Source organism: Panicum hallii, chromosome 5, assembly GCF_002211085.1.
Source record: "Panicum hallii strain FIL2 chromosome 5, PHallii_v3.1, whole genome shotgun sequence".
Taxonomy (NCBI): domain Eukaryota; kingdom Viridiplantae; phylum Streptophyta; class Magnoliopsida; order Poales; family Poaceae; genus Panicum; species Panicum hallii.
The window spans coordinates 53,880,525-53,903,069 of NC_038046.1; the positions used below are offsets into that span (position 1 = coordinate 53,880,525).

The 22,545-nt window shown below is 43.7% G+C and overlaps 3 protein-coding genes across 6 annotated transcripts; 2 read left to right on the plus strand and 1 right to left on the minus strand.

Annotated features, from left to right (window-relative positions):
- The first annotated feature begins 3,144 nt into the window (after positions 1-3,144).
- On the plus strand, positions 3,145-6,475 carry LOC112894496 (glyceraldehyde-3-phosphate dehydrogenase 2, cytosolic-like). Of its 3 annotated transcripts, none has more exons than XM_025962227.1 (11): positions 3,145-3,586; positions 3,689-4,043; positions 4,229-4,366; positions 4,447-4,547; positions 4,627-4,784; positions 4,866-4,944; positions 5,082-5,138; positions 5,233-5,293; positions 5,384-5,445; positions 5,738-5,895; positions 5,966-6,475. In XM_025962227.1, the coding sequence occupies exons 2-11, from the start codon at positions 3,701-3,703 to the stop codon at positions 6,087-6,089; spliced, it is 1,281 nt and encodes a 426-aa protein (XP_025818012.1). In that variant the 5' UTR covers positions 3,145-3,586; positions 3,689-3,700; the 3' UTR covers positions 6,090-6,475. The 3 variants fall into 3 exon arrangements, with proteins under 3 accessions (XP_025818012.1, XP_025818015.1, XP_025818014.1); XM_025962230.1 differs by having other exon boundaries at positions 5,975-6,475; XM_025962229.1 differs by having other exon boundaries at positions 3,145-3,576.
- A 955-nt stretch (positions 6,476-7,430) lies between these two features.
- LOC112893003 (eukaryotic translation initiation factor 3 subunit A) lies at positions 7,431-14,973 on the minus strand. 2 transcript variants are annotated; one of them, XM_025960136.1, is made up of 14 exons: positions 14,815-14,973; positions 14,532-14,612; positions 13,378-13,859; positions 12,734-12,949; positions 12,277-12,645; positions 12,164-12,193; positions 11,458-11,685; positions 11,191-11,352; positions 10,392-10,613; positions 10,106-10,306; positions 9,589-9,792; positions 9,426-9,506; positions 8,842-9,043; positions 7,431-8,232 (listed from the first exon to the last, which is right to left on the minus strand). In XM_025960136.1, exons 2-14 carry the CDS (start codon positions 14,575-14,577, stop codon positions 7,712-7,714), a joined length of 2,964 nt encoding a protein of 987 aa, XP_025815921.1. In that variant the 5' UTR covers positions 14,578-14,612; positions 14,815-14,973; the 3' UTR covers positions 7,431-7,711. The 2 variants fall into 2 exon arrangements, with proteins under 2 accessions (XP_025815921.1, XP_025815922.1); XM_025960137.1 differs by having other exon boundaries at positions 7,712-8,232; positions 14,532-14,606; positions 14,815-14,879.
- A 4,254-nt stretch (positions 14,974-19,227) lies between these two features.
- Positions 19,228-20,314, plus strand: LOC112895692. The gene has a single exon (XM_025963678.1). The coding sequence runs from the start codon at positions 19,480-19,482 to the stop codon at positions 20,101-20,103; it is 624 nt and encodes a 207-aa protein (XP_025819463.1). The 5' UTR covers positions 19,228-19,479; the 3' UTR covers positions 20,104-20,314.
- The last annotated feature ends 2,231 nt before the right edge of the window (positions 20,315-22,545 follow it).

Genomic DNA, 22,545 nt, shown 5'->3' on the forward strand with positions numbered 1-22,545 from the left:
TTCAAAACATTGAGTATCACAAACTGAGGTAGAGATGTAATATTTTTGCTATCCTGGACACTTCAAAACATTGAGTATCACAAAGAGCTGCAAGATACGTCCAAACATATTTTTGAAATATTTTTTATTTTAATAAAGAAAAGAATTGATGGAATTTCTAATAAGCTTAAGTCAGAGCATTGTGTACCCAACTACACAAAAATTTGGTATGTGCAACTTTCTCTTACTTAAATGTTGGTTATCCCTGGTCCGCTTGGCCGAACAGAGATAAATGAAACAGCAGGGATCAAATCAATATGATGGGAAACAAAATTGACAAAACTAATAACAGACAACCAAATAATTTCTATAGCTAACTATATCTTATTTACCATTCAGATGTAGCCAAAACTGTTCAGATGATTTTACAATATCGAAAGCAAAGTGCAAGGATGATTTGTGAGGGGATATGAAAAGTATAAGAGTTGAGGTGCTATATTTACGGTTAGTTCCAAAGTAACAAACCTTGTTAGGTACCCTTAGTTACTAAAAAAAAGAGAATCTGATCGAAACCTTAGAATTACGAAGATGAGCGCATTTGTGCTACGATGAGAATATGATTTACAACATTGGCAAAAAATGATTAAATAGATGTAGGTTATCACCTTTTCTTTTACGATTCATTGTACTTTATTTTGTGAGAAGAACAGCATCTTTCAAGGTCTGAAAAAACCTATAATTTTGTACCTAAAGTGTTTAGTTTGTTTGTGATGCATAGGTAGGATAACAATAATTGATTATAACATAACTACATTTCTGCAGCCGTTGAGGTGCCTCATTTGGAATTGCTCCTTGCTCGGGCACACCTGCTTGACATACCTCTAGCAAAATCATGAGCATAGAAAATGCTAAGATTAGAAATTGCAGTTCAATTTGGGGAAAGAAAAGAGAGTATAGGAAGGATTTCAATCCACTACTACTCCAAACTGGCATCAGACCAACAAGGAGAAAATGTGGTTGTTCGGCTCAGGCATGATTAGTTGAATTAAGACCAACAACCTTCACTGGCGTGGGTGGAGCTGTAGCTGCCATAGGAGCTTGCTCACGCGAGGGACCTCTGATGACGATAGGCTGAGACAAATGCGCTCGAAGGTTCGCATCCACATATGTTTGCTGGATGGGAAGGGATGGGAGACAGCGACAACGCGGTCAAAATTGACGCCGTTGCAGCCGTCATGGCCAGCATATCCGCCTGTGGCTGAGGAGACGACGCCGACGTGAATCGGCAACATTGGCGCGGATGGTTTGCCTGCTGGAGATGGGTCCATCACCGTACAGAGTATATATATGTTAGCGTCGCGGCCTGTTGGAGCGGAAGGAGGACCGCAACCCGCAGCTGCGGCAGGTTCGTCATCGCCCCCCACCTTTTGTTCGAGACGCCGCTGTGTCTTCTTCGTGTCTGTCTCCACCACCGGCAACGGTGCGTGCTATTGGAGCAGAAGTCACTGCATCTGGTTTGGAGATGGAGGAGGAGGCGCTAATAGTAAGAACAACGTGAAGCCGTGAAGGGGCCAAGGAAGTGATGACCCAGTAGGGCTGCTGTGGTGGGGTTGGCCGGCGGCGTAGAAGGATGGGCACGCGATGAGTCGGAGAGGCATGAATAAGACCAACTGAGGCCAGGGGCGGATCTACACGAGGGCCTACCTTCTCAAGATCAATGGATATCCCTTTAAGCCTCCCTCCATTTTTGGAAAGAAAAAATAAAGAAGAAAGGGGGAGGAAGAAGAATAGAAGGGAAGGAAGAAGAGAAGGGAGATGAGCCCCCTCTTCACTCCCTGACTGGATTCACCACAGGCTGCGGCCGAGCGGCGGCGTTGGAGGTCAGGACTGCGATGTGTAACGGGCGGAATCGATTTGGTGTGCGGTGAAGAAGGACACACAGACCTTCTCCGACACCGTTTCGAGTAGGGTGGATGTGGCCTCTATTCCCGTTCCTTGCTGCGTGGACCTAACGCAGCCGCTCTATGGGTGATGAGTGGTGAAGGCCGACCCACATCGTGGGTCCCACGACCGGGCGCGTTGGTTTAGTGGAGCGATATGAATCTACATATTAGTTGAATGAGTATGTATAGTTCGGTTGATTAGTTTCTTAGGTGGAATATATAGTTCTAGTTCGAATTAGTGGAACTCACACACTATTCTTTTAGTGATTGTTTGTGTCTATTAGCAATGTGTTTATAAGAATTTTGTCTATATATATCTCGTATGTGCTTCTAGGGTTGACCTTTGCATGAAAATATATACATATTATGTTTTTATTTTTTAAATATGTTTTTACTATGTTAACGGTGGTGCAAGGCAGCCGACAAACAAAACTACCGTCCAGAACACACATCCGCTATTGTACATCTTCTGCATAGGGTTGTTATTCTAATCTTCTACGTGCAATCTCTGGCTCGCCGAAGCAAAGTCACAAGTGAATTTCCCTTCTCAGATGACGCTGATTCTCCATCCAACGGCTGCTACGGATTTTAACTTCCTCAATGCAAAACTAACCAGTCCAGCTTCAGTTCTTGCCCCCAAATAAATATTCGAATCCAGCGTTAGTACATGATTCCTATTTCAAAGCCTATCATTTTAGGAAAAATAACCCCTCTTTTTTCATTTGCTCCCTATTGCATGGATGGAAGAACAAAAATAGGATTTTGAAAAAAGAATGATATTGAAAAGAAAATTAACTTTTCAAACCCTTTTTATGTGTAATGAAAAATTGCGATTTCTTCTTATTTCCATATAACGTCTAGTAACAAGAATATAAAAGCATAAATAGCGATTTTTTTTTACTTGCACGATCTAAGTCTAAGGTTTCCTTCTGGAGCATGAAACTGTTCAAAATACCAAAGTGAAATGGTTGTTTAATTCTACACTAAAATATAGCGTAAATGTTTTTCAACTCATTCCTTCCTGTTTATCATCTCCCCTATTGAGTTACGTTTCCCTCCCAAGCTGGGCTCTTATTTAGGCTAAATCATCATCTGTACTAAATGTTGTGCATAAAAAACGTGAGGAATTTAGCAGCCATAGGATGGAGAATGGGTGACATCTGTACAGTATGACTTTGCTTCAGCAAGTTAGGGAATCCACGCCGAGCCCCAAAAGCCCCTTCACTTTTTGCTCCCATCCTGAGTCCTCCTCAGTCTCAAGGCTCCCCGGCTCCCCGGCTCCCCGCCTCCCCGCTGAAGGTGCTTCTCCCACTCCCTGGTTCCCTCCCGTATCCGGCTGCTTAGTTCGAGCGGTCGGCAATGTTTCCACGGCGTCGTCCATCCCCTCGCCCGCCCGCGCTGAGATCGATGTGCCCCTGTGGGGGGGCGCCTGGCGAACGAGCCCGGCGGGCTGGCGGCGTGCTGGTGCCGCGCGGACGGCAACCTGGACCGCGCGGACCCGCCGCATGGGGCGATCCGTCGCCCGGGAGCCTCTGGAGCAGGCGGCGGCGGCGGAGAGCACGCCAACGTCGCCAAGCCCCTTCGCCTCGACGCCCGCGGCGTCCATGGCGGCGCCCGGGTGCGTCCCGGCCCAGTGCATCTCGGCCGTTGGAAGGTAACGACAGGTAGCGCCCCTTGTCCGTCCGATCACAGCTTGCATAGTCGTCCGCCGTCTATATAAGCCGCCGACTTCTAACGGCAGTTACCTGAATTTTCAATACGAACAGAAAGACAGAACAATGGAGCGCGCTTCTTCCTCCTCGGCGAGCTCCTCCTCGTCCTCCGCCTCTGCGCTCTTCGCTGGCTGGTTCCCGTCCGGCATGAAGGAAGAGGTCATGAACGTCGTCGTCCGCGGAATATCTTATCGAGGGAGCGTCGAGCTCGTGGAGCAGGCAGAGCCGTTCTGGAGCACGGTCCAGTTCAAGACACCGAAGCCGTACTCGACTCGCGCCTTCCGCATCGGCGACCAGGCCAAGCTGAAGAGCAAGAACCGCGGTTCCTGGTCAGGCGACGTCGCCGCCATTGAGGATGACGAAGCTCACCTTTGGACGTATCTACAGATTCGTGTACCATCTGCAAGAGGTCACTTCTCTTCTAATTCTCGTTCTTGTTCTTGTTCGTGTTCTTGCATACAGATGTGATTCCGCGATTTGAGTCTCGTTCCATCTCCATGGCTCTTCTTTCTTCCCGTCTCTTTCTTCTTTTCTGGTTCTTGGAGTTCTTTTTTCTTAAATTATGGTTTCTTGATGTCTGAAACCAACTCGCAGATGGCAAGATTTCGTTGAAATCGGTGAGCAATGTTCTTGTTACGGTTAATCCTGTGGGTAGTCTGCTTGGAGTTTCTAGCAAAACAGAGAAGGGGGATTCTGATGGTGAATATACAAGGATCAGAGTGGGAGTAAATGGTATGCTGCATCTAAAATCTCTCTAAAAGTAACTATAGAGGCTAAAACTCTACTGATTCAATCTGTTACATGATGACTAGGATTTTCCAAAGTTGGTAGGATTCTTGTCCAAATGGGACTGCAGAGCATTGACGTACAAGTTGTTGCTATCAATGACCCTACAATGACTCTTGATGATATGGTAAATACCAGCATTGTACTGTATTTCTGTTCTGTTAGTTTTTGTTTCGTGAGTTGATTTGTACCATTTTTATTTTCAGGTCAATGCGTGGAAAAGCACAAACATAAGCATTGCAAAGAAGGATCATCAGACACTGATCTTTGAGAAAATGTATTGTGAGAAAGACACTGGTGTGAATGAGGGTAAGAAAATTAATGTTAAGGTTCTGTCAGAACAGATGGAAGTCACTGTTTTCAGGTATGGAATGACTTCTTCTGTGTGGTTGCTAGGTTTCTTTATATGAATGTTCTGCTGAAATACACAGTTTTTGAATTCTAGGGAACAAAATCAAGTTCGTTGGGAACAAGTAAATGTTGAATTCGTGGTGGAATACAGTGCTGTGCTCAATAATGATAAGGTGGATGTTCAGTCATGATCTTATTGAATCTCATGTTTTCAGATCTTATTGAATCTCATGTTTTCATTTTTCCCTCTGGGCTTTTCTTGTCAATTATTGTGTCCAATTACTAAATGCTATGCTCATGTTTATATCAGGTTCAGATCTCTGACAAGAATGAAAGCCTGAATAATTGCCTAAGAAAGCTTCCCACGGTATTTCCTACTTGTGTTCCTCCATAAGCATTTGGTTCCGGTCCAACACCTCTTGCCTGTTCTCTTTTCTGATGAACTAAATGTAATAATTTAGGTGTTGGGTTCTTTTGGGTTGAATGTGGATGAAAGAATCTTAATCCCTCATTTCTACGCAGGTACTCTGATTATATGCATAAAGATGTTTTTGTTTTTTTAGTACTCTGATGATGCTTTTATATTTGCCTGATACCACCATTCGGATATAGGGGAGAATTCAAGAAGAGATTCCAGCTTTTCTATTATTACCAGAAGCACAGCTGCAACCAAGGTAATCAGCCTTACATTCACCTGAATAGTTTGCATTCCTTATTGTTAAGTTAGGTCTCATAGGCCAGGATAGAATCAGTATGACCACACAGTAGGGACTTCATTGTACATAGTAGGCCCTAGCATTTATAATACAAGAGTGTAGATGTCCCGTAAATACCTATTATTGCTCAATTTTTTATTCGTGCTCAAATGTTATTTGATTTTGATATGACGCTAACTATGGTGTTTTGTCTTTATGAACAATGATCTATGGCAATTCAATTAAACAGTGGTTTTAAATTGAACTTCAGGCTGTCTGCAAGGTTTTCACTGAATGGGATGAACAACCCGCAAGCTTGCTTTTTCATGCAAATGCTGTTGTGGATAGGTCTATTGATGTGGACAGTTCAAGTGTTGATCTGAGAGTCATTTTAGAGGAGGGTAGCGGCACTAACAGTATTGCTGGAAGGTAAGCTTATATATTGCACTAGTAAAATGTATTAAATGAATTGCAATTATGATGATGTATGTGATTTTAGTATATATAGGTTCTTCTGTGCTGATGAGGAGGAGGTTAAGCGCCGAGTGATGCGTATCTTCAGCTGGTGTGTGGATATTGTCCGCTGTGTGCCGGTAGGAGGCTGTCAATTGGAGTTAATCTAAAGCTGTGTCTGCGCCTTGGGCGTGTCTGCGCCACTGGCAGGAAGTCTTGTCATGAAACAGTTGCTGTTGATGCAGTGTAGAGATTTAGTGGATTGGGAAATCGTATCTTTGTAGTTCTGTCCCCGGCATCTCCCTTTTGGTGTTTCTGATATTACATTGGTGCTGAATCCGTCGAGGGATTGACACGGTTCTGTCCCTGTTGGGGATCCCATCTGTTGTTTCTGATAGTAACCATTCAAGCAGTGGATTGCTTAATGACCCTTTTTGTAACATGTAACTGTAAATGTCTAATCTGTTTTCTTGTCCTGCATGCCAGGAGCTATGTGACACTCATGCAGAATAGTTTGAATGATAAAGCAAAAAATCAGTGCCTTATATTGATTTCAGCTGACTATTTGGAGCTTGCACATTCTTTTTTTATTGTTTGCTCAAAAGATGGACACGTGCCCATGGGAATTGGGAAACCATCCCGCAAAGCATCAGACATGAAACGAGCAGATTCTTCAATCTACAGACAAGGAGATATTGCCGGTCAAGGCATCCGTTTCCACCATTGTATTTCCCATTCCGAGATGATCCAATCTTCCCCTGCCTGCACAAATCACATCTAGAAAACTATCCCGTATCACATTAGGATTTTGCCGTTGTACTTGGCGCTGTACCTTCCTCGAGGGTTCTTTCGCAAGGACTGACTTCATTTCGTCAGCATACATCTGCCTGCTCTATAACTCCGTATAATGCTAGCACGCCTGTTACTGTATTTTATTTCGCTCACTCCACCCGAGCCAAAACAAAGGTACTGATTGAAGCTGCCAGGTCACTTCCGTGTTCCCGGCAATAGTCGGACTTTGTGTTTAAGCCCCATTAATTTGGGTCAGACACCATGGGCTTTTGTGTCAACAGAGGCCATACAGCCCAAAGCTTTACAAAACCTGGTCTCTTTTCATTCTATGGAGGCGGCCGTTAACATATTCGTGCTAGTATTGCCTTGCTCAGCACTAAACTCTTCTTTGAGACTTAGTATGCAAGAGAACTTGATACAGAAAGACGAAACCATACGATCACCCCCGAATCGGGAAGTAGACTCCGGCAGGACTACTGCAACATGGAATTGCCAAGCGTATGAGCCATGACAAGGCACCATAGGTCCATAGCCCTAAAACAAGTGCTAGGTCCAAACATTCAACTGGACAATTTTTATGGACAAACAACATTTCATCATCTCCGGAGCCTGTCAAATATGTCGGTACCAGTATAGCTTTGCTCAGAATCCCTACGACCGATCACAGCGAAACACTATATATACAGACACAAAAGAGAACAAGGGCATTCCCCAAGACAGCACGAAAACAGTGATTGCATTTAGCTAGGGCGGACGCACCAACAAAAACACAAGGTTCAAGTATTACTAACAAATAACGACAGAATATGCATATAGTGCTGCAACTTGGAACGTCAAACTGGACTGGAAAGGTGCCATAGCCCTAACAGACTAGCTCCAAAATTTTAGGTGCAGTCAGCGCAATAAAAAAAACAAATTCAAGTAACCATGTTCCTTGAGATCTCTGGCAGACATTTTGCACTGAAGTGCCCGACAGCAAAAAAATCTAAGGCGGTGAGCATCAGTTCCGCGGCCTCCCCCAGGTCGATGAAGAGGTTGAAGAGCTGGAGGAAAATCTTGATCCACGCCAACGGTCAGTAGCTGGAGGGGGGCCATCTGGGCGAGCTGGGGGTGCATCCTGTCGTGCAGGAGGTCCATCTTGGCGAAGCGGACGCACATCAGGGCGAGGGCGCTCTTCACGTGAACCCCAACGGTCCTCGTCGCGTGTACGCACATCAGCTGGTCTCTGGCTGCCACCAGCACTGCTGCTGCTGCTATCGCCGCGTTTAAACTTGGGAACATATTTGCCAGCAGCTGGAGCGATGGTGGCAGCTACTGCTACAGCAGGGGCTGCTGGCTCGCGAGGTGGCTGTGCAACAGGGGCGGAATCAGTAACACGCGTAGCCTCAGATCCTCTTAAGAGCTGTTCCTTCCGCGCCTTTTCCTTTTCTTCTAACTCTATCTCTCTCTGTCGCTGTTTGGCTGCAATAGCATCAAGCTTAGCTTTCCTCTCAGCCTCTTCTCTCTTCCTCTTCTCTTCCTCTGCATTAGAGTAAGAAAATATAATCAGTGCGGATCAAATAGGACTCAAATCCAGTTCCAATTGGCCAAAAATATGGAATACATTATAGCAACAATTGAATCACATCCAGTTTACACAATGTATGTAGCAAATTGGAGTTACACTATGTCTTCCATAGGACCATAGGTATCAGAAACCAATTATTTCAGTTTGAACACGAATCTCTAATTCAGTTAGCTATTAACAAGATAAGTATTCAAGAAAATTATGAGAATTTTTATTTAAACAATTGCTCAGTTAAAACAAAGCATGCAAAAGCAAAACTAAACCAATAACGAATGTTAATTCCTACAGGTAAACTTTAGGTGAAAGAAGTATGATATGATGATTTAGCTTCAACAGTTCTGTTCAAACTGAACAAGAAAAATTGTGTGCCAATTTGGCATCATTTTGCTCTCTCCTACACAATAGTGCATTGCAGTCATTTTAACTACAACAGTACAGGATAATAGAAATAACTGAGCAGTCAAACTTTCGCTTCCAAAAGGTACTGAAGAGGAGTAAGTAGTGTTGCACCCCAACAAGTACAATGTAGAATGCTAAATGTAATCAGTACAGAATCGACTTACCTTCACGTTTCCTAGCTTCCTCCTCCTCACGACACCTTTCAATCCTCTGTTCCTCCAGGTTCAGATAATACATCAATTTCCTAACTGTCTCTCTTTCACGTTTTCTTGATGATATCACCTGGCTGATCCGTTCGTCTCTCTCTTTCTTCAGACGACCAAACTCAGCTTCACGGCGCTGCACGATTCTATCCTGGAAAGCAATCTGCAACAATAAAAAAAACAAGAAGAGACAGTGAAGGGATAAAGTACTAGAATATCAACAGCTCGTTAGGTAACAGACGCAAAAACATCTTAAATTTGAAGATCAAGTTCTGTAAATGTAAATTATATAAGTTACACACAACAGCATTTGACCCTAAGCCATCTAATCTTATGACAGGCTTAAGACATTCTATCAATAACAAATACCAAGCAAACAGACATTCACGCTGCAACATGGCAACAAATCATTTGCAGAGTATATTAAAAAAACCATTTGAATTAGAGCAGATGGTTTTGAATCAAAACAGTATTACAAGTTAAATATTTATATACAAAATAGAAGCATTATAAGCTATAAGGCTAACAAAGAGGAATATGCAAACCTTGTGCTCCAACATTCGAGAAAGTCTATTTTTCTCTTGCAAGTCACCCGCATGGTGTTGCTTGCTGAGTTCAATCTCCCGCTGCAAGGAGAAATAGAAGACAAAAGTGAGTACTGAAAGTTATCTGCACTGCATATAAACAAGTGAACAGAAGAGAACTGACCAGCTGCTCTTGCTCGTGAAGGATCTTCTCTTCCTCAAGGCGTTTTTGGAAAGCTTGATCGATCAATGGTGCCTCTTCCTGCCTTTTTGCTCTTTCCAGATAATCCATTGTTTTTGCAAGCTTCTGCAGTTTTTTCTCCATTTCCTGACGCTCTTTCAACTGTTCACTCAATGCCAATTCCATGATGGCCTCCTTGGTAAGCTCCTACATAAGAATATTAAGTTGGTTAAAGTTCAAAGATAGTACAATAATTCGAGTTCTAAGCAACACTAGTCGCGAGAGATTATAGTAGTGATGACAATATTGCCTGAGTTGTATACAAGGTGATTGATAGCACATTTGGGCAAATACACAAGAATATCCAATATAAATGAAAATAAATGATGACAAGGCCATCTTATCCTCCACTAAAATCGATATCAAAACATGATCTAGCCTTTCAATAAGCAACGAGGGACTGTTGTTTTCAAAAACTCAGATAGCAAGCAGTGGTAGGAAGGCAATAATTGTTTCTTACCCCTTCAACAACAACATGCTTTTTCCCTGCTTTCTTTGTCAAGTCTTCTAGCAACTTTTTTGCTTCTGCTTTATTTTTTTCCTCTATTTCTCTACGAATCCTCTCCTGCTCCCTCTGCCTTTGTTCATTGAGGAGTCTAATCCTTTCGTCATTTGCATTTTTAATCTGAATACTGACTCTCTTTGATTCCTCTTCTTTTTCCTGGAAAAGGAGAGCAACCGTAAACAAAAAACTAAATATAACAGGCAACAACTAACAAGCACTTATGAGTAATCAAATAATTTACCTTCTCCAAAATTTGGCGTTCAAGGTCTTCTTTACGCTTCTCAATGATGGATTTTCTTGCAAGAAGCCTCCTGTGTTCATTCTCCACTATCCCAGCTAAACTACTGAGACTTTCACCAAGCTTAGATGGCTTTTTAACAGGTGGACGAATTTGATTTCTCGCCTTATTTAAAGAATCAGCAAGAACACTGAGGTGTTCACTTAATCCATCAGATTCAATGTCCTACAAATACAAACAAAAATTAGTGCAAAAGAAAGAGATTGTTCAATCTTGACATGAAGCTCTGCAGTCAACAACACACAATCCAAGTAAACTCAATCAAGCACATGTGTAAACCAGCATGATCTTCCAGATGTGGCCGCTATCTTCGGAAACAATTTGAGGAATTTATTAGATGTAATTCCCATTACCAAAGAGAAGGATACCGCAGTGGAGCACATCTCATAATGCATATTGTGGGTGATTAGCATCTGTATAATCAGAATTAAATGATTGAATTATAGAAATAACAGGTGTGTGTGACAATGTGAACCCACCGTGCTAACCCTTGAAACACATGGTACTGCATACTTGTAGTTACCGATAAACAAACCAGACATTCACCAAGAACCATGTATTCCTAGCAGATAAACACCAAAGAGTATGGAAAGAATGGAAGACTATATCTGGCACATCTTATGTCACATACAAAAAGTATTAAGGCCATCCACATAACGCATACAATCACGAGACAACACTAAACAGATAATCAGTGGAAAACACACCAGAACTGCCGTTGTGCAGAATCAGGATAGCTTACCACAGTACCAAAATGAACAGCTCCTGATAAATGATTAACTTTTATTGCAACAAAATTGCGTTTCACAGCATCAACAGAAATCTTCTCCACAACAGCGAAGTCAAAGAACGGGATCATCCTTGAGAGCATATCGATTTTCATGGACTGGAAAATCTGAGATGCCTGGAAAGGTAAAAGTGGAATGGTAAGAACATCATGGCAGCATATAGCAATTATTATCAAGGTACATATACAAATATATATATATAGCAGAACATCAATTAGGACCTGTTGCAGCACTCTCAGTGTCGTCAGCTTCTCCAATGCAGAAATGTACTGAGATAACTTAACCTCTGGAACAGAAGAAGCTGATGAAAGCTTTCCTCCAATCTTTGAAATCTTCGAAAGAAGTGGCTGCACCTTCGATGCAAGGTCCAGAGGTAGAAACTCATGTTCCAAAAGGTTGTACAGATCTCGCACTTCTTGGGAAGCACATGAAAGCACTCCTTTCGACACCTACAAGAAGTCAAAATAGAGATATTGATAGCTATTTATAACATCAAGAGGGATGAAAGTGATTATATTGATGGCCCAGGGTAAAAATATAGTAATGCTTTCATATCTCAGCTATGCAACTGACATGGTGAAAGGTGGAATCATGCGAAGCGCCACAAATGAGGCGTTCAATTATCACGTAGAAATAACATTAACAGCACAGTTGCCGCACAAGATAGATCTTTTAAAGAGTTGTTGCCTAGCTGAGCCGCTAAAGTTATTACAATATTTTAAATGCATGAAAAAAAATCCTGAGCAAGACAGCCTAGAGTGATAAAACACAATATTATAGGCCCATACGAGAGACACTTAGAAGATACTGAATTCAAACAACTCAATAGCATAAAAAGGAATGCATATGATGACAAAGAGCACATAAAAAATTAAGAGTACACAACTTTGGTAATAATAACATTTCCCAAAAAATGATAGCACATACCAACTCTGATAGAAGAGATGCTCTTGAAGGCTGCAAAAGGAAACGGAGAAGCGTAAGGGTAGAAAAAAGTACTAAACATATTCTTTAATTCACAAGCAGTTCGGAGGACAAACCATTTCTCGATTTTCACGCTTGGAATCAAGTGAAAAGTTGACAAGGTTGGCCATCCTCAAGTTGCGTTCCTTCTCATTTTCTGTCTCAAGATGAGATGCACCATACTTCTGGTCATAAGGTGCCACAGATAGCGCAGCGAGTAAGACAGAAGATGCTATTAATTGTAGATCTTTCTGAGACAAGTTCTTATTGTAGCTCTTCTGCAAGTTGAAAAGCTTGAGCCATGCATATGCATGATAAAGGTGGCTATCAGATATCCAGAAAATTTCAGTTAACTTGGCATAATATACAACCAAAACAGAAGGTTTTGGCATTTTCTTCACCATACTCATCAAACCATGGATATCCTCCACCGATCGGAAGGCTTCCTGTAAGACGTAGGTGCAGTGACAATTCAGTTAAAGTAACATTTATGTTGGTGTAAGGAAGAAAAGTAGGTAAATTCTGGAAACAAACCTGCCATAGGGAAAGCTCTGTTGCGACTTTAAGTTGTTCGACCCGGGTATCAAGATACAGTTGTAAGCTTTCAGGTGCAGTCAGATCAGGACGATCTCTTTGATCACGATACTTGTTGAGATTGGCAAGATGGTTTCTGATAATCTCACACAACCTACGGAATTCAGTTGTTCTCTTATATTGCTTACAAAACTGAAAAGCCCTATGAGCAGTCATCTGCATACAAGGAAGATAATCAGTCACAAAAGTATTTAGCGGGGAAGAAATTGTACAGGGAAGAAAGTCAATATCAATACGAGTGAACGGTAGGTACATGATCCAAAATCAGCAGTTCTAACTAAAACCAGAATATCTCAGATAATAGATTAACTATTGACTCTAGAAGATAACGGTTTCTATGTAACATTTGACAGGAAAAAGGACGAACTCAGATAAAAACTGGTGCCATGGCTGGATACATCTGAATAGGGTGGTAGTAGACATGAAGGGAGAGAGAAAGACGTGTAGAGAATTCATCATCAAAGAAACTACAGGAACTATAATCTTCGTACATGGTAAACATGTTAGACCATTATCAAGGGAAAATCATGTATCACAACAGAAGGACAAACAAATAATGAAATACTCATAAGAGAACAGCTTACAGCATACAACGCTTCAAGCTTTGAATTGTTCCTTAGTATCTCAAGCACCGTCCGGTATGTCTCCCAGAGGAACTTGAACCATGGAGTAACAACTTCTTTGTCCGATCTGTCCTTTCCTTTCTCCCCACTAACAAAACTGAGCATCAGGTCCTCAGGACGCTTATCTGCTTCCAGATCTTCAACATCCAAAGCATCTTCCAGGGCTTCTGCCTGGCTCTTAGCTTGTTCAGCTTTCTCATTGGAAAGCTGCATAAAATGCTTGATGACATCTTCCAAGGAAGACACATTTACTTGCTGGCAGACAATTCTATACTGAATAAGGCCATCTTTCGCAAATCTGCCTTTCCTCAGGTCAACACATAGCTCTACATACTTCATCATGATCTTTTCGAGAGGCTTTTGCCATGACCTGTACCTTTTCGAGGTAATGAGATCATGTAAAGCCTGTAGCGCCGCCTGCTTTTGCCCAACATGAATCAACTCTGAAATAAAGCAGAGGAAGCTATTAGTATACAAGCACATCTTCTACACCAAAATGAGTGGATTGTCATGTCTAGAAATTTGCAACTGTCAAGAACCATACAGAGTACCAAGGAACTGAAGATATCTAAAACAGCTTAGATATAATGAAACTGAGGTCAACAAATCTTGGTGTTTCTATTTTCCTTTTGTAAACTTATTGGTCCACAAGGAGAAGGCTACTAATTCAAACATGGATAAGAAGAAAAGCATAATAGTCATTGGTAACCTCAACATCCACTGAAAGTCTTGAACCTAACATGGCTCCGTTTAGTGTACTACACGACCTACAGTGCATCGTCAATACTTAAATGACCAGTGAGGCCCAGTTACCACCACCTAAATGAGACAGTAGTTGAGTCCGACTAACATTTGTTTGTATGCAGTACTTGAGTCTGACCTATCTGATGGAACAACCCCAATGTAGCCAATGTTCCAAACTACTGGCTTCATCAGCAACAAATACTTCATCACGAATCAGAGAAAGATAGCAATACATCAAACACGTCATAGTATCACCTAATTCGTAAGTGCCTAACAAATCCTACACGCGGTAGGCATCACTGCAACACTACCACAGCAACAAGAATCAGCATCGCTGCAGATATGAAATCGAGCAAGTCACATCGACTCACCTTCAGCTCTCTTCAGGGCGTTCTCGGGTTTCGCGAAGGTCGCCATGGTCGCAGCGAGGGTTCTGTGGCGGCGATCTACTCCTGCACCGCACCAACAAAACCAAACGGCGAAATTAGGATTAGGTCACGAATTCACGAAAACAGCGACGAGAAATCCATCGAGCAAAAGGGTTTCCTACTCAACAGATCGATTCGTCGTGTAAATCCACAGAGCAACACCCCCGAAAAAAAAAATCCGGAAACCACTATCCCGATTGGACTGAGCGATGGGTGCCGGGGTTACCTGTAGATCGCCGGCGACGTGCGCGGGGGGAGGCGACGTGGGGCCGTCGGGGTCGGAGGCGGGGATCTGGAAGTGGGGGATGTAGACGGCGGCGGCGCGAGGGAGGGAGGGGTTTATTAGGGTTGCGTGGGTGCGCGAGGGTGGTGAGAGAGAGAATAAGATGCGAAGCGAGGCGGCGGTGTAGGAGTTCCTGTTTGGCACGACGTGGATGGATCTTTGGGCGTCGATTTCCGGGTGATGGCACTGTGCTGGGCGTCTGATCTCCGGACGGGCGGTTGGGATCAAGCCGTAGCGGCCACGTTTTTGCGGTCGGGGAACAAGAACTGGGTAGTGGAAAGTGAGGCCCAAATTGAAGTGGGCCTTCCAGAGGCCCACGAAAGATGGCCAGCCTAACCAAACATTTCCGAAACAGAATGTTTTGCTTTCTTGTTGTTCATGTTAGCACCGATTGTTTTACCGGGAAAAAACTCCGGGCTCCTCTATCGTTAGAAGGGAGATTTTTAGCAAATACTAAACCTGTTTACAATTCAGATACGATGTGTAACATTAACATTATCCAGAAGCAATAACGTGCTTGGCCAATGTATGTTACCAAATTTCTCGAAACCAGAATGATTCATTTAGTGTTCTGATTACAAAAAATCAATGTGATGTTTTAATCCCCTTGTGATAAATGTAGGCTATTGTGTGCATAATGCAGCAAAAATGTGTAAAAGTCGGTTGCACGAAGATTATAGGAGTAGTAAAAAAAGATGTCAAGGTTAAGGAAAAAAAAGAGTAGACCACATATCCTTAACTGGAAGCTACTCTGGATGTGATTTCCACTTGTATCGCCATCTTTACCACCACCTTTCAAAGACAGAAAAAAAAAAGTGTGGTTTTTTTTTCTTCGTTGGCTTCATAATTGTAGGAGCCTACTGAGTGGCTTTCACATGCCACTCATCTCTCTCAAATTGTGTGGAGTGGTGAGTATTTCCGGCATGATCCTTGTGCCGACGAAAGGTGACAATGTGGTGCCCATTTCCAACACGTTGCGCATGATTTGACGGCGTTTGCTGAAGAGTTGGATTGGGGAAATACCAAATACAAAGTACCATCGTAATTTTGCACGTGGAAAACTACTCTTCTAGCCTACACGTGGAAGAGTTGTAAAGGTTAACGGGGGACACAAAGGGAAACTACAAAACTCGATTGGAAGCCACTCTAGATTTGGTTCCCCTCCATTGCCTGTTTTTTTTCCTTGCCTCGTTGCTTTTCTTCGTTGGTTTACATCTAACCTCATAAAGAAATTTAGATTTGCCGTTGTCAGTATTTTACCGCCACGCCCACCGAGGGATACCTCGAGGCGGTGAGTTTGTAGATAGGATGTTACCAAGATCAGGAACTCGAAGGTGAAAGGAACACAAGGTTTAGACAGGTTCGGACTGCCGAGAGCGTAATACCCTACGTCCTGTGTGTTTTGTATTTCCTTATGTGGTGATCAGATGATCTCCTCTGTTTGGAGGGGATCCCTGTCCGCCCTTATATAGTCTGGGGGAACAGGTTTACATGAAAGTCTTAGTCGGGTACAAGCCTAGGAGTCCTACACGAGTACTTCTCGGGTAGTTTCCTACCGTGTCCGACTAGTTTCACTGTACGGGTAGTCCTACTACATTACGAGTAGTTACAACAGATGTAAGGCGTAGGCCATGTCCTATTCCCTATCCTAGGAAAAGTACGCCACGTGCACAGTCCCGTGTGTCCGGGGAAACTCCCGAGCTCTTCGTAGTCGAATACCGCAGGCGTTCGAGTACTTCTGAAGACGTCTTCGAGTTCTCCCGGACTTTATGTTGAAGGTGTCTTCTGAGTACTTCCTTAGCTGCATCGAAGCTGTGAGGTGCTTTAGCCCCAAGTAGTTGTTAAGTCTTCTTTTATATGGGGTGCGATTAAACTCGCACTCCATATGGAGTAGCCCCCGAGTCTTAAATTGACTCGTAGAATCAGGCTGATAGTCAATTTAATCTTGAGTCTTCTGTCCTTATCTTCCAACATATTTGAAAAATAAATCGCTGATAACACGTGTCCCGCAGCCCCCGATCCTTGAATCCAAATCTCCAAGATTTGGAATAAAGGATCTAAAGAATCGTGGCATGCAATATATAACAGTAAAGATTTGATGGTTAATATGGGCAAATCGGTTCAGTACTTTTTAAAACCTCTTGTTTTGGGATAAATTCCCTAAAAAAAGTTAAACAAACAACTTCTCCAACAAACATCCGAAATTACCTCTCAAATCACTCTTGATTCCCTAAGTCAATGATTAAATAAGACCTCTGGACAATAATTTGAAAAACCCTTATTTCGAATAAAATTTCTAAAATAATGGTTAGCAATCATCTACTCAAGATAAATCCTTAAAAGCCTCTTGAATCAGGTATTTTTAAGTAGTTTTACAGCATCCAACGTTAAAGCATGAGAGCTGTCACTATAAGCACGCTGAGTATCTTGTCACATCGATCCTCCGAGCCAAGAAGGCAGATCAGATCGAAACAACATTTATCACCCTCTTTGGAGCATACGCGTACCCCTTTCGTACCTTTGGCCTTTAATAACTAAAAAGGATATAGTTTGATAATATAAAGTTGAGGTTACTAGGTTTAATATTTAATATTTTTTCTCAAGTATGCAAAATAATTGTATGTTATTGTATTAATACTTATTGTATTAATAGATAGAAACACGGTCCGATTACATGCCAAAACCACGGTTGAGATTAGTTTTTCTTTTGCATGCGCATCATCGAAATAAATCTAGTGTCCTACAACCCGCCCTAACTCTGCGCTCTGTAGGCTACCTACAGCCCAAAAGTGCTTGCTCCTGCTAGGATCGAGAGATGTTAACCTCCTGATCGACTTATATCTCGGATCAGAAAAGTCTAAATTGGTCTTCACAAGGACGCCGTGCTGGGCTTTTTCGAGCATGATCCTTGTGCCCCCAAAATGTGACAATATGGCGAGCATTTCCAACATTTCGCACGCGCGTAGACGGAGTACTGTATAAATCCAGATCACACTTCTTTCCTGCAAAAAAAAAGTTCATTTTTGAGCGGCACACACATGCATTCCTCCCTACTTGAGCTCAGCAGATCCACCGGACAGATGTGAGTTCCTACCTTGTTTGCAATTGCAAGTGTTGAAAATGAGAAGGGAAAAAAAACAGAGAATTGCCCTGCTAAGATTCCAGCTCCTTGATTGGCGTCGCCAGCACTAGACTGATCACAGGCAGGCAGGGATTGGGGAATATATGGGGCCACACGCCAGAATCCTCTGATTTTCAGTAGGTCGATCGCGTGGAGTGCAAGCTGGATCTGTCGCGTTCGCGCCCCCTGAAAATTGCCACGCCGGAGCCCCCTCAACACAACCCCCCTTTGTTTAATGATCTGACCGGAGCAAGATAACAATTAAGAAAAGCAATGTGTTAATTAGGGCGATGTTTATTTGTTCTCCGTCGAACTGGAATTAGTTCGCTCCAACGACCGTCGTCGCGGTGATCATACTATATACGCAGAAATTCCATGGTCCACTGCCAACGTCAGAGCGCCCTATACGAAGTCTTTGCATGCATTCCTGATTAATTCGTCATCTGGTCACTCTAAAAAGATCAATTTTTGATTTGCTTCATCACGACAGAATAGAAATAAAAAATAAAATAATTTCTTGAGCAGTGCTAATAGCTCGAGGTGCAGTCTGAAGTTTCACTTTGTGCAGCTATGCTCTGCAAATTTTCAGCTGGCACCGTCTCTTGGATCCCTAAGCGAGCGTTGCTGGATCGACAAATGGCGCGTTAACCTCTGCTTGTTCCCTTCCTTTCTTTTTTTTTCCTGAACAAACAAAAGAGCTTAGAACTCCAGCCTAATACCAGACTAAACAGCTTTGCTAAATGTTAACCGCTGAGTTTGTGGCCTCCAACTCAACAATGGCTAGCTAGCACTGCACTGCCAAAGCGGCCGTTGATCCCGGACTCTGTCAAGCTCTGCGTCCCATATTCTAAGCTGCAGGCTGCAGCAAGTTAGGTCCGGAAAAGGCCAGCAGCAAAGCGTCCAGCTTGATTACAATTAGCAAGCAAGCTAGCTAGCCCGCACTCAGCTCTGCCCAGCTGCTGAACCGACCCTGCCTCTGATCCTGTGACACCCGGCGAAGGATTAGAAATCTAAACAAAGTGATTAGCGGATGCCATGCTCGAGCGGCCGATACAGTGACATCCCTCCCACCCCGGCGGGGGCGCGGGTCCAAGTGCATGCACGCCTGAGCTCGTCCGTCCAAGGCGATAGCTGTCTCGCGCCCTCCCGCTGCCACGTACGGGACGCCGCGGGCGTTGGTTAATCCCGGGGAGGGATTAGATGATTAATTAACCTCTCGTCGGCATCAGGGTGATCATTTTGCTTGTCCTCTTCCATGCATGCGCCGCACCAACCCTGGCGCTCCACCCTGGCCTGCGCGCCTGCCGCGGCGTCGTATCGTATACATATCGCCCGCCTCGCCTCCTCCCGCTGGTCTCACTGGCCTCCGGGGCGTCGGCATCGGCAGCGTCTTGTCCCCTCCTCCTGTTTGTCTCCTCCTGTGGTCTCCTGATCCCCGGCCTACCTCTCCCTGATCTCCGACGGAGTGGGTTGGTTGGCGCGCGGGCATGGGGAACGCGCCGTCGTGCATACCGCTGGCGCCCGCGGGCCGCGGCGGTGGCTGCGCGTCGTCGTCGGCTGCGGCGACCAAGGTGATCCACGCGGACGGCACGGTGACGCGGCTGGCGCGCCCGGTGCGCGCGTCGGAGCTCATGCTCGACCACCCGGGCCAGTTCGTCTGCGACTCCGGCCGCCTCGCCGTCGGCTGCCGCGTCCCCGGCGTGGGCGCCGACGAGATCCTCCGGCCGCGCCACGCCTACTTCCTCCTGCCCATGGACATGCTCTACTCCGTGCTCACAGACGAGGAGATGGCCGCGCTCTCCGGGTGCCACGTCGCCACGGCCGCCGCCTCGGCCTGGAAGAGGATCACCTTCACCGCCGCCGCCCACCGGGGCGCCCGCGACCGGCGGAGCGCGGCCGCGGGCCCGGCGAAGGACGGATGCGGCAGCGATGGCGCCAGGGTCTACCCGATGCTCGGCCTGCTCGAGTCCGGCGATCTCGGCGCGGATAATAATAAACCGGAATCACGCGCCGGCGCCGGAGCCAGCAAGTCGGGCGGCGGCGGCGGCGCCGGGCTGAGGCGGCACCGGTCGTGGCAGCCGATACTGGACACCATCGAGGAGGTCCCGTGACGCGGCGGGCGGCGGGTTGACCGGCCGGCCGGGCGCCGCAGGAGTGAGCAGCTTTGGTTTCGCTGGTGTTAGGCGGGCGGCAGCTAGCTTGAGCTGGCGCCCGAGTGTACAGTAGCTAGCTTCCAGCTATTCTTCTTCTCTTTGCCTTTTCCATTTTTGTAAAGCCATTTTTTTGTCTACACACACGCACCACTGGCAAATTGATTCTCAAGTTTTGTGCCCGGGAAACAAAATAAGAAAATTGAGAGGTCACGTGCATGATATGATGTGCCGTCATTTATGATTTACATTTTTGCGAAAATTTATCACCTAGCAATTCTTTGAACTGAATATATACTGATTAACACCTATTCTACGCACGCATTTTTGGGCTTCTCGCCCGGTAACTTATAGTAGAAAATCTGATCAACTATTAATTGATTGAAGTGATTAATATCTCGAATCTGGTTTCATATGACAGAAAATTAATGTGTTTAATTTTGCTGTACTGTTAATTTTGCTTTGGATTCTGAATTTGGTGGTTTCATTGTCATTTAGGCCCAAATTAATGACCTGGTTCGTCCATTGTTTTGACTGTGTGGATCCGTATTTTTCTGAAAGATAAATGTGTGTATCCGTACTTTCATTCTAAATTGTGATGCATTAATTGGAATAAACCAAAATATCATTTTATCGATAAAATGAAATTTCATTATTTTTTTAGCCAATGGGTAGGGTCTGTTTCGATCCAAAATACGTATGAGGATACTGACACGGTCTATGTGATGAAGTTTTGACCATAACTTTTGTAAAAATATGACACTTTGAAGATAAGGTAGTCAAGCATTTCCAAAGTACATTTCATTGTGCCTCTACTAGCATATATCTTACATCGTCAATATATGCACCTTTTTATATATTTTTTGTAAGATGTAAAAAAGTTTGACCAGAAGGAATCGTTAAATGATATGTATTTTGAACCAAAGGAGAATTGATTGTTTTTTACGGGGTTCCATGACAATAGTTTGATTTCTAATTTGTCATGAAATTCTTCTTACACTCTACTTGCCATGTTACCTTTTTCGAAAGATATATGAGCCCATTTCAAACTTTTACAAAAAAAAATATTGAACTACTCTTCTTGCTTTCGTGTTCTAACGTCAAAACAAAAGCCCTTTCCCTTGCTTTTACATAAAGCGCTATTATTTGTCTAGAGCGCTACATACATAGCATTCTGTTATACGGAAAATGATGGTGTTGATTTTGCGTGGAATATTCAGTTTACTAATGAAAAAGCTATGCGAATGAACAGGTTCTTTGCATCTTTTTTTTTTTACTTTCAGTTTTGGATTTCATCCCACTATAATCTGCTATGGGATGATGACTGATTTGTATCCGGATTGTCAAACTTAACGGTTCCATTTCCATAGCTCCCTGGCTCCCTGGCCTTTCACTTCTGGAATAGGATGCGTATGCTACAGTTGGTTGGTGTAGTATGTTTGCAACTGCCCGGGACACTAGCCGGACGGCACACAGGTTGTAGAGGAAGGGCCTGTTTAGTTCCACCAAAACGCAAAAACGCAAAATGCAAACTTTTACTGTAGCAAAGGAATCTTGCTAATTTGAAGTACTAAATGAAGTCTATTTGCAAAACTTTTTGCATGGATGGGTTGTAAATCGCGAGACGAATCTAATGAGCCTACTTAATCCATGTTTTGCAACAGTGATGCTACAGTAACCATCCGCTAATTATTGCTTAATTATGGATTAATTAGCATCATTAGATTCGTCTCGTGATTTACAACCCATCCATGCAAAAAGTTTTGCAAGTAGACTTCATTTAGTACTTCAAATTAGCAAGATTCCTTTGCTACAGTAAAAGTTTGCATTTTGCGTTTTTGCGTTTTGGTGGAACTAAACAGACCCGAAATATACTAGGGAGTCAAGAGCTGTATGGAACTTGCCATGGAACAACAGGCCGGATCATATCTCAAGATGGCCCTTATTTTAGGCATGTTGCCATGAAGCAAACAAGGAGATATCATAGGATATGCCAGTGTATCATCTGCCTGTAATGATGTGCTACAACTCAACACACCGGTTCCCAATGGATGCAACTTGCGAGATAAACTTTTATATAAGCAAGCCGAAGGGGTCAGATTACATAATCAGCGCCCACTAAACTGGCAATTTTACCGGTTAAAAAGGCTGGCAATTTAATTACACACAGTCCAATCTGGTATGATAGTCTCAGCAGTATTTATTTGAGAAGACAGTGGCATACATGAGGCTGGAAATTTATCAAAGGACCTCTTTGTAAACTAATGTGATGTTGGTTTCATAAAAGCATACTTGCTCCAAAGTACTATACGACAATACCAGGCCAATTATTTATGCAGGAAACCAAAGTCCAGCTATTCTAAATTCGGCCCAGTCCATTTCCTCAAAAAAAAGAAAAGAACA

Bases quoted from the DNA above. Each gene is read 5' to 3' on its own strand.
- LOC112894496 (XM_025962227.1), top strand. From the start codon at position 3,701: ATGGAGCGCGCTTCTTCCTCCTCGGCGAGCTCCTCCTCGTCCTCCGCC. The intron at 4,044-4,228 runs GTCACTTCTCTT...ACCAACTCGCAG, and splicing joins TCGTGTACCATCTGCAAGAG to ATGGCAAGATTTCGTTGAAA. The intron at 5,896-5,965 runs GTAAGCTTATAT...ATGTGATTTTAG, and splicing joins ACTAACAGTATTGCTGGAAG to TATATATAGGTTCTTCTGTG.
- LOC112893003 (XM_025960136.1), bottom strand. From the start codon at position 14,577: ATGGCGACCTTCGCGAAACCCGAGAACGCCCTGAAGAGAGCTGAAG. The intron at 11,686-12,163 runs GTATGTGCTATC...GACTTCTTGTAG, and splicing joins CATCTCTTCTATCAGAGTTG to GTGTCGAAAGGAGTGCTTTC. The intron at 11,353-11,457 runs GTCCTAATTGAT...TTACCTTTCCAG, and splicing joins CACTGAGAGTGCTGCAACAG to GCATCTCAGATTTTCCAGTC.
- LOC112895692 (XM_025963678.1), top strand. From the start codon at position 19,480: ATGGGGAACGCGCCGTCGTGCATACCGCTGGCGCCCGCGGGCCGCGGC.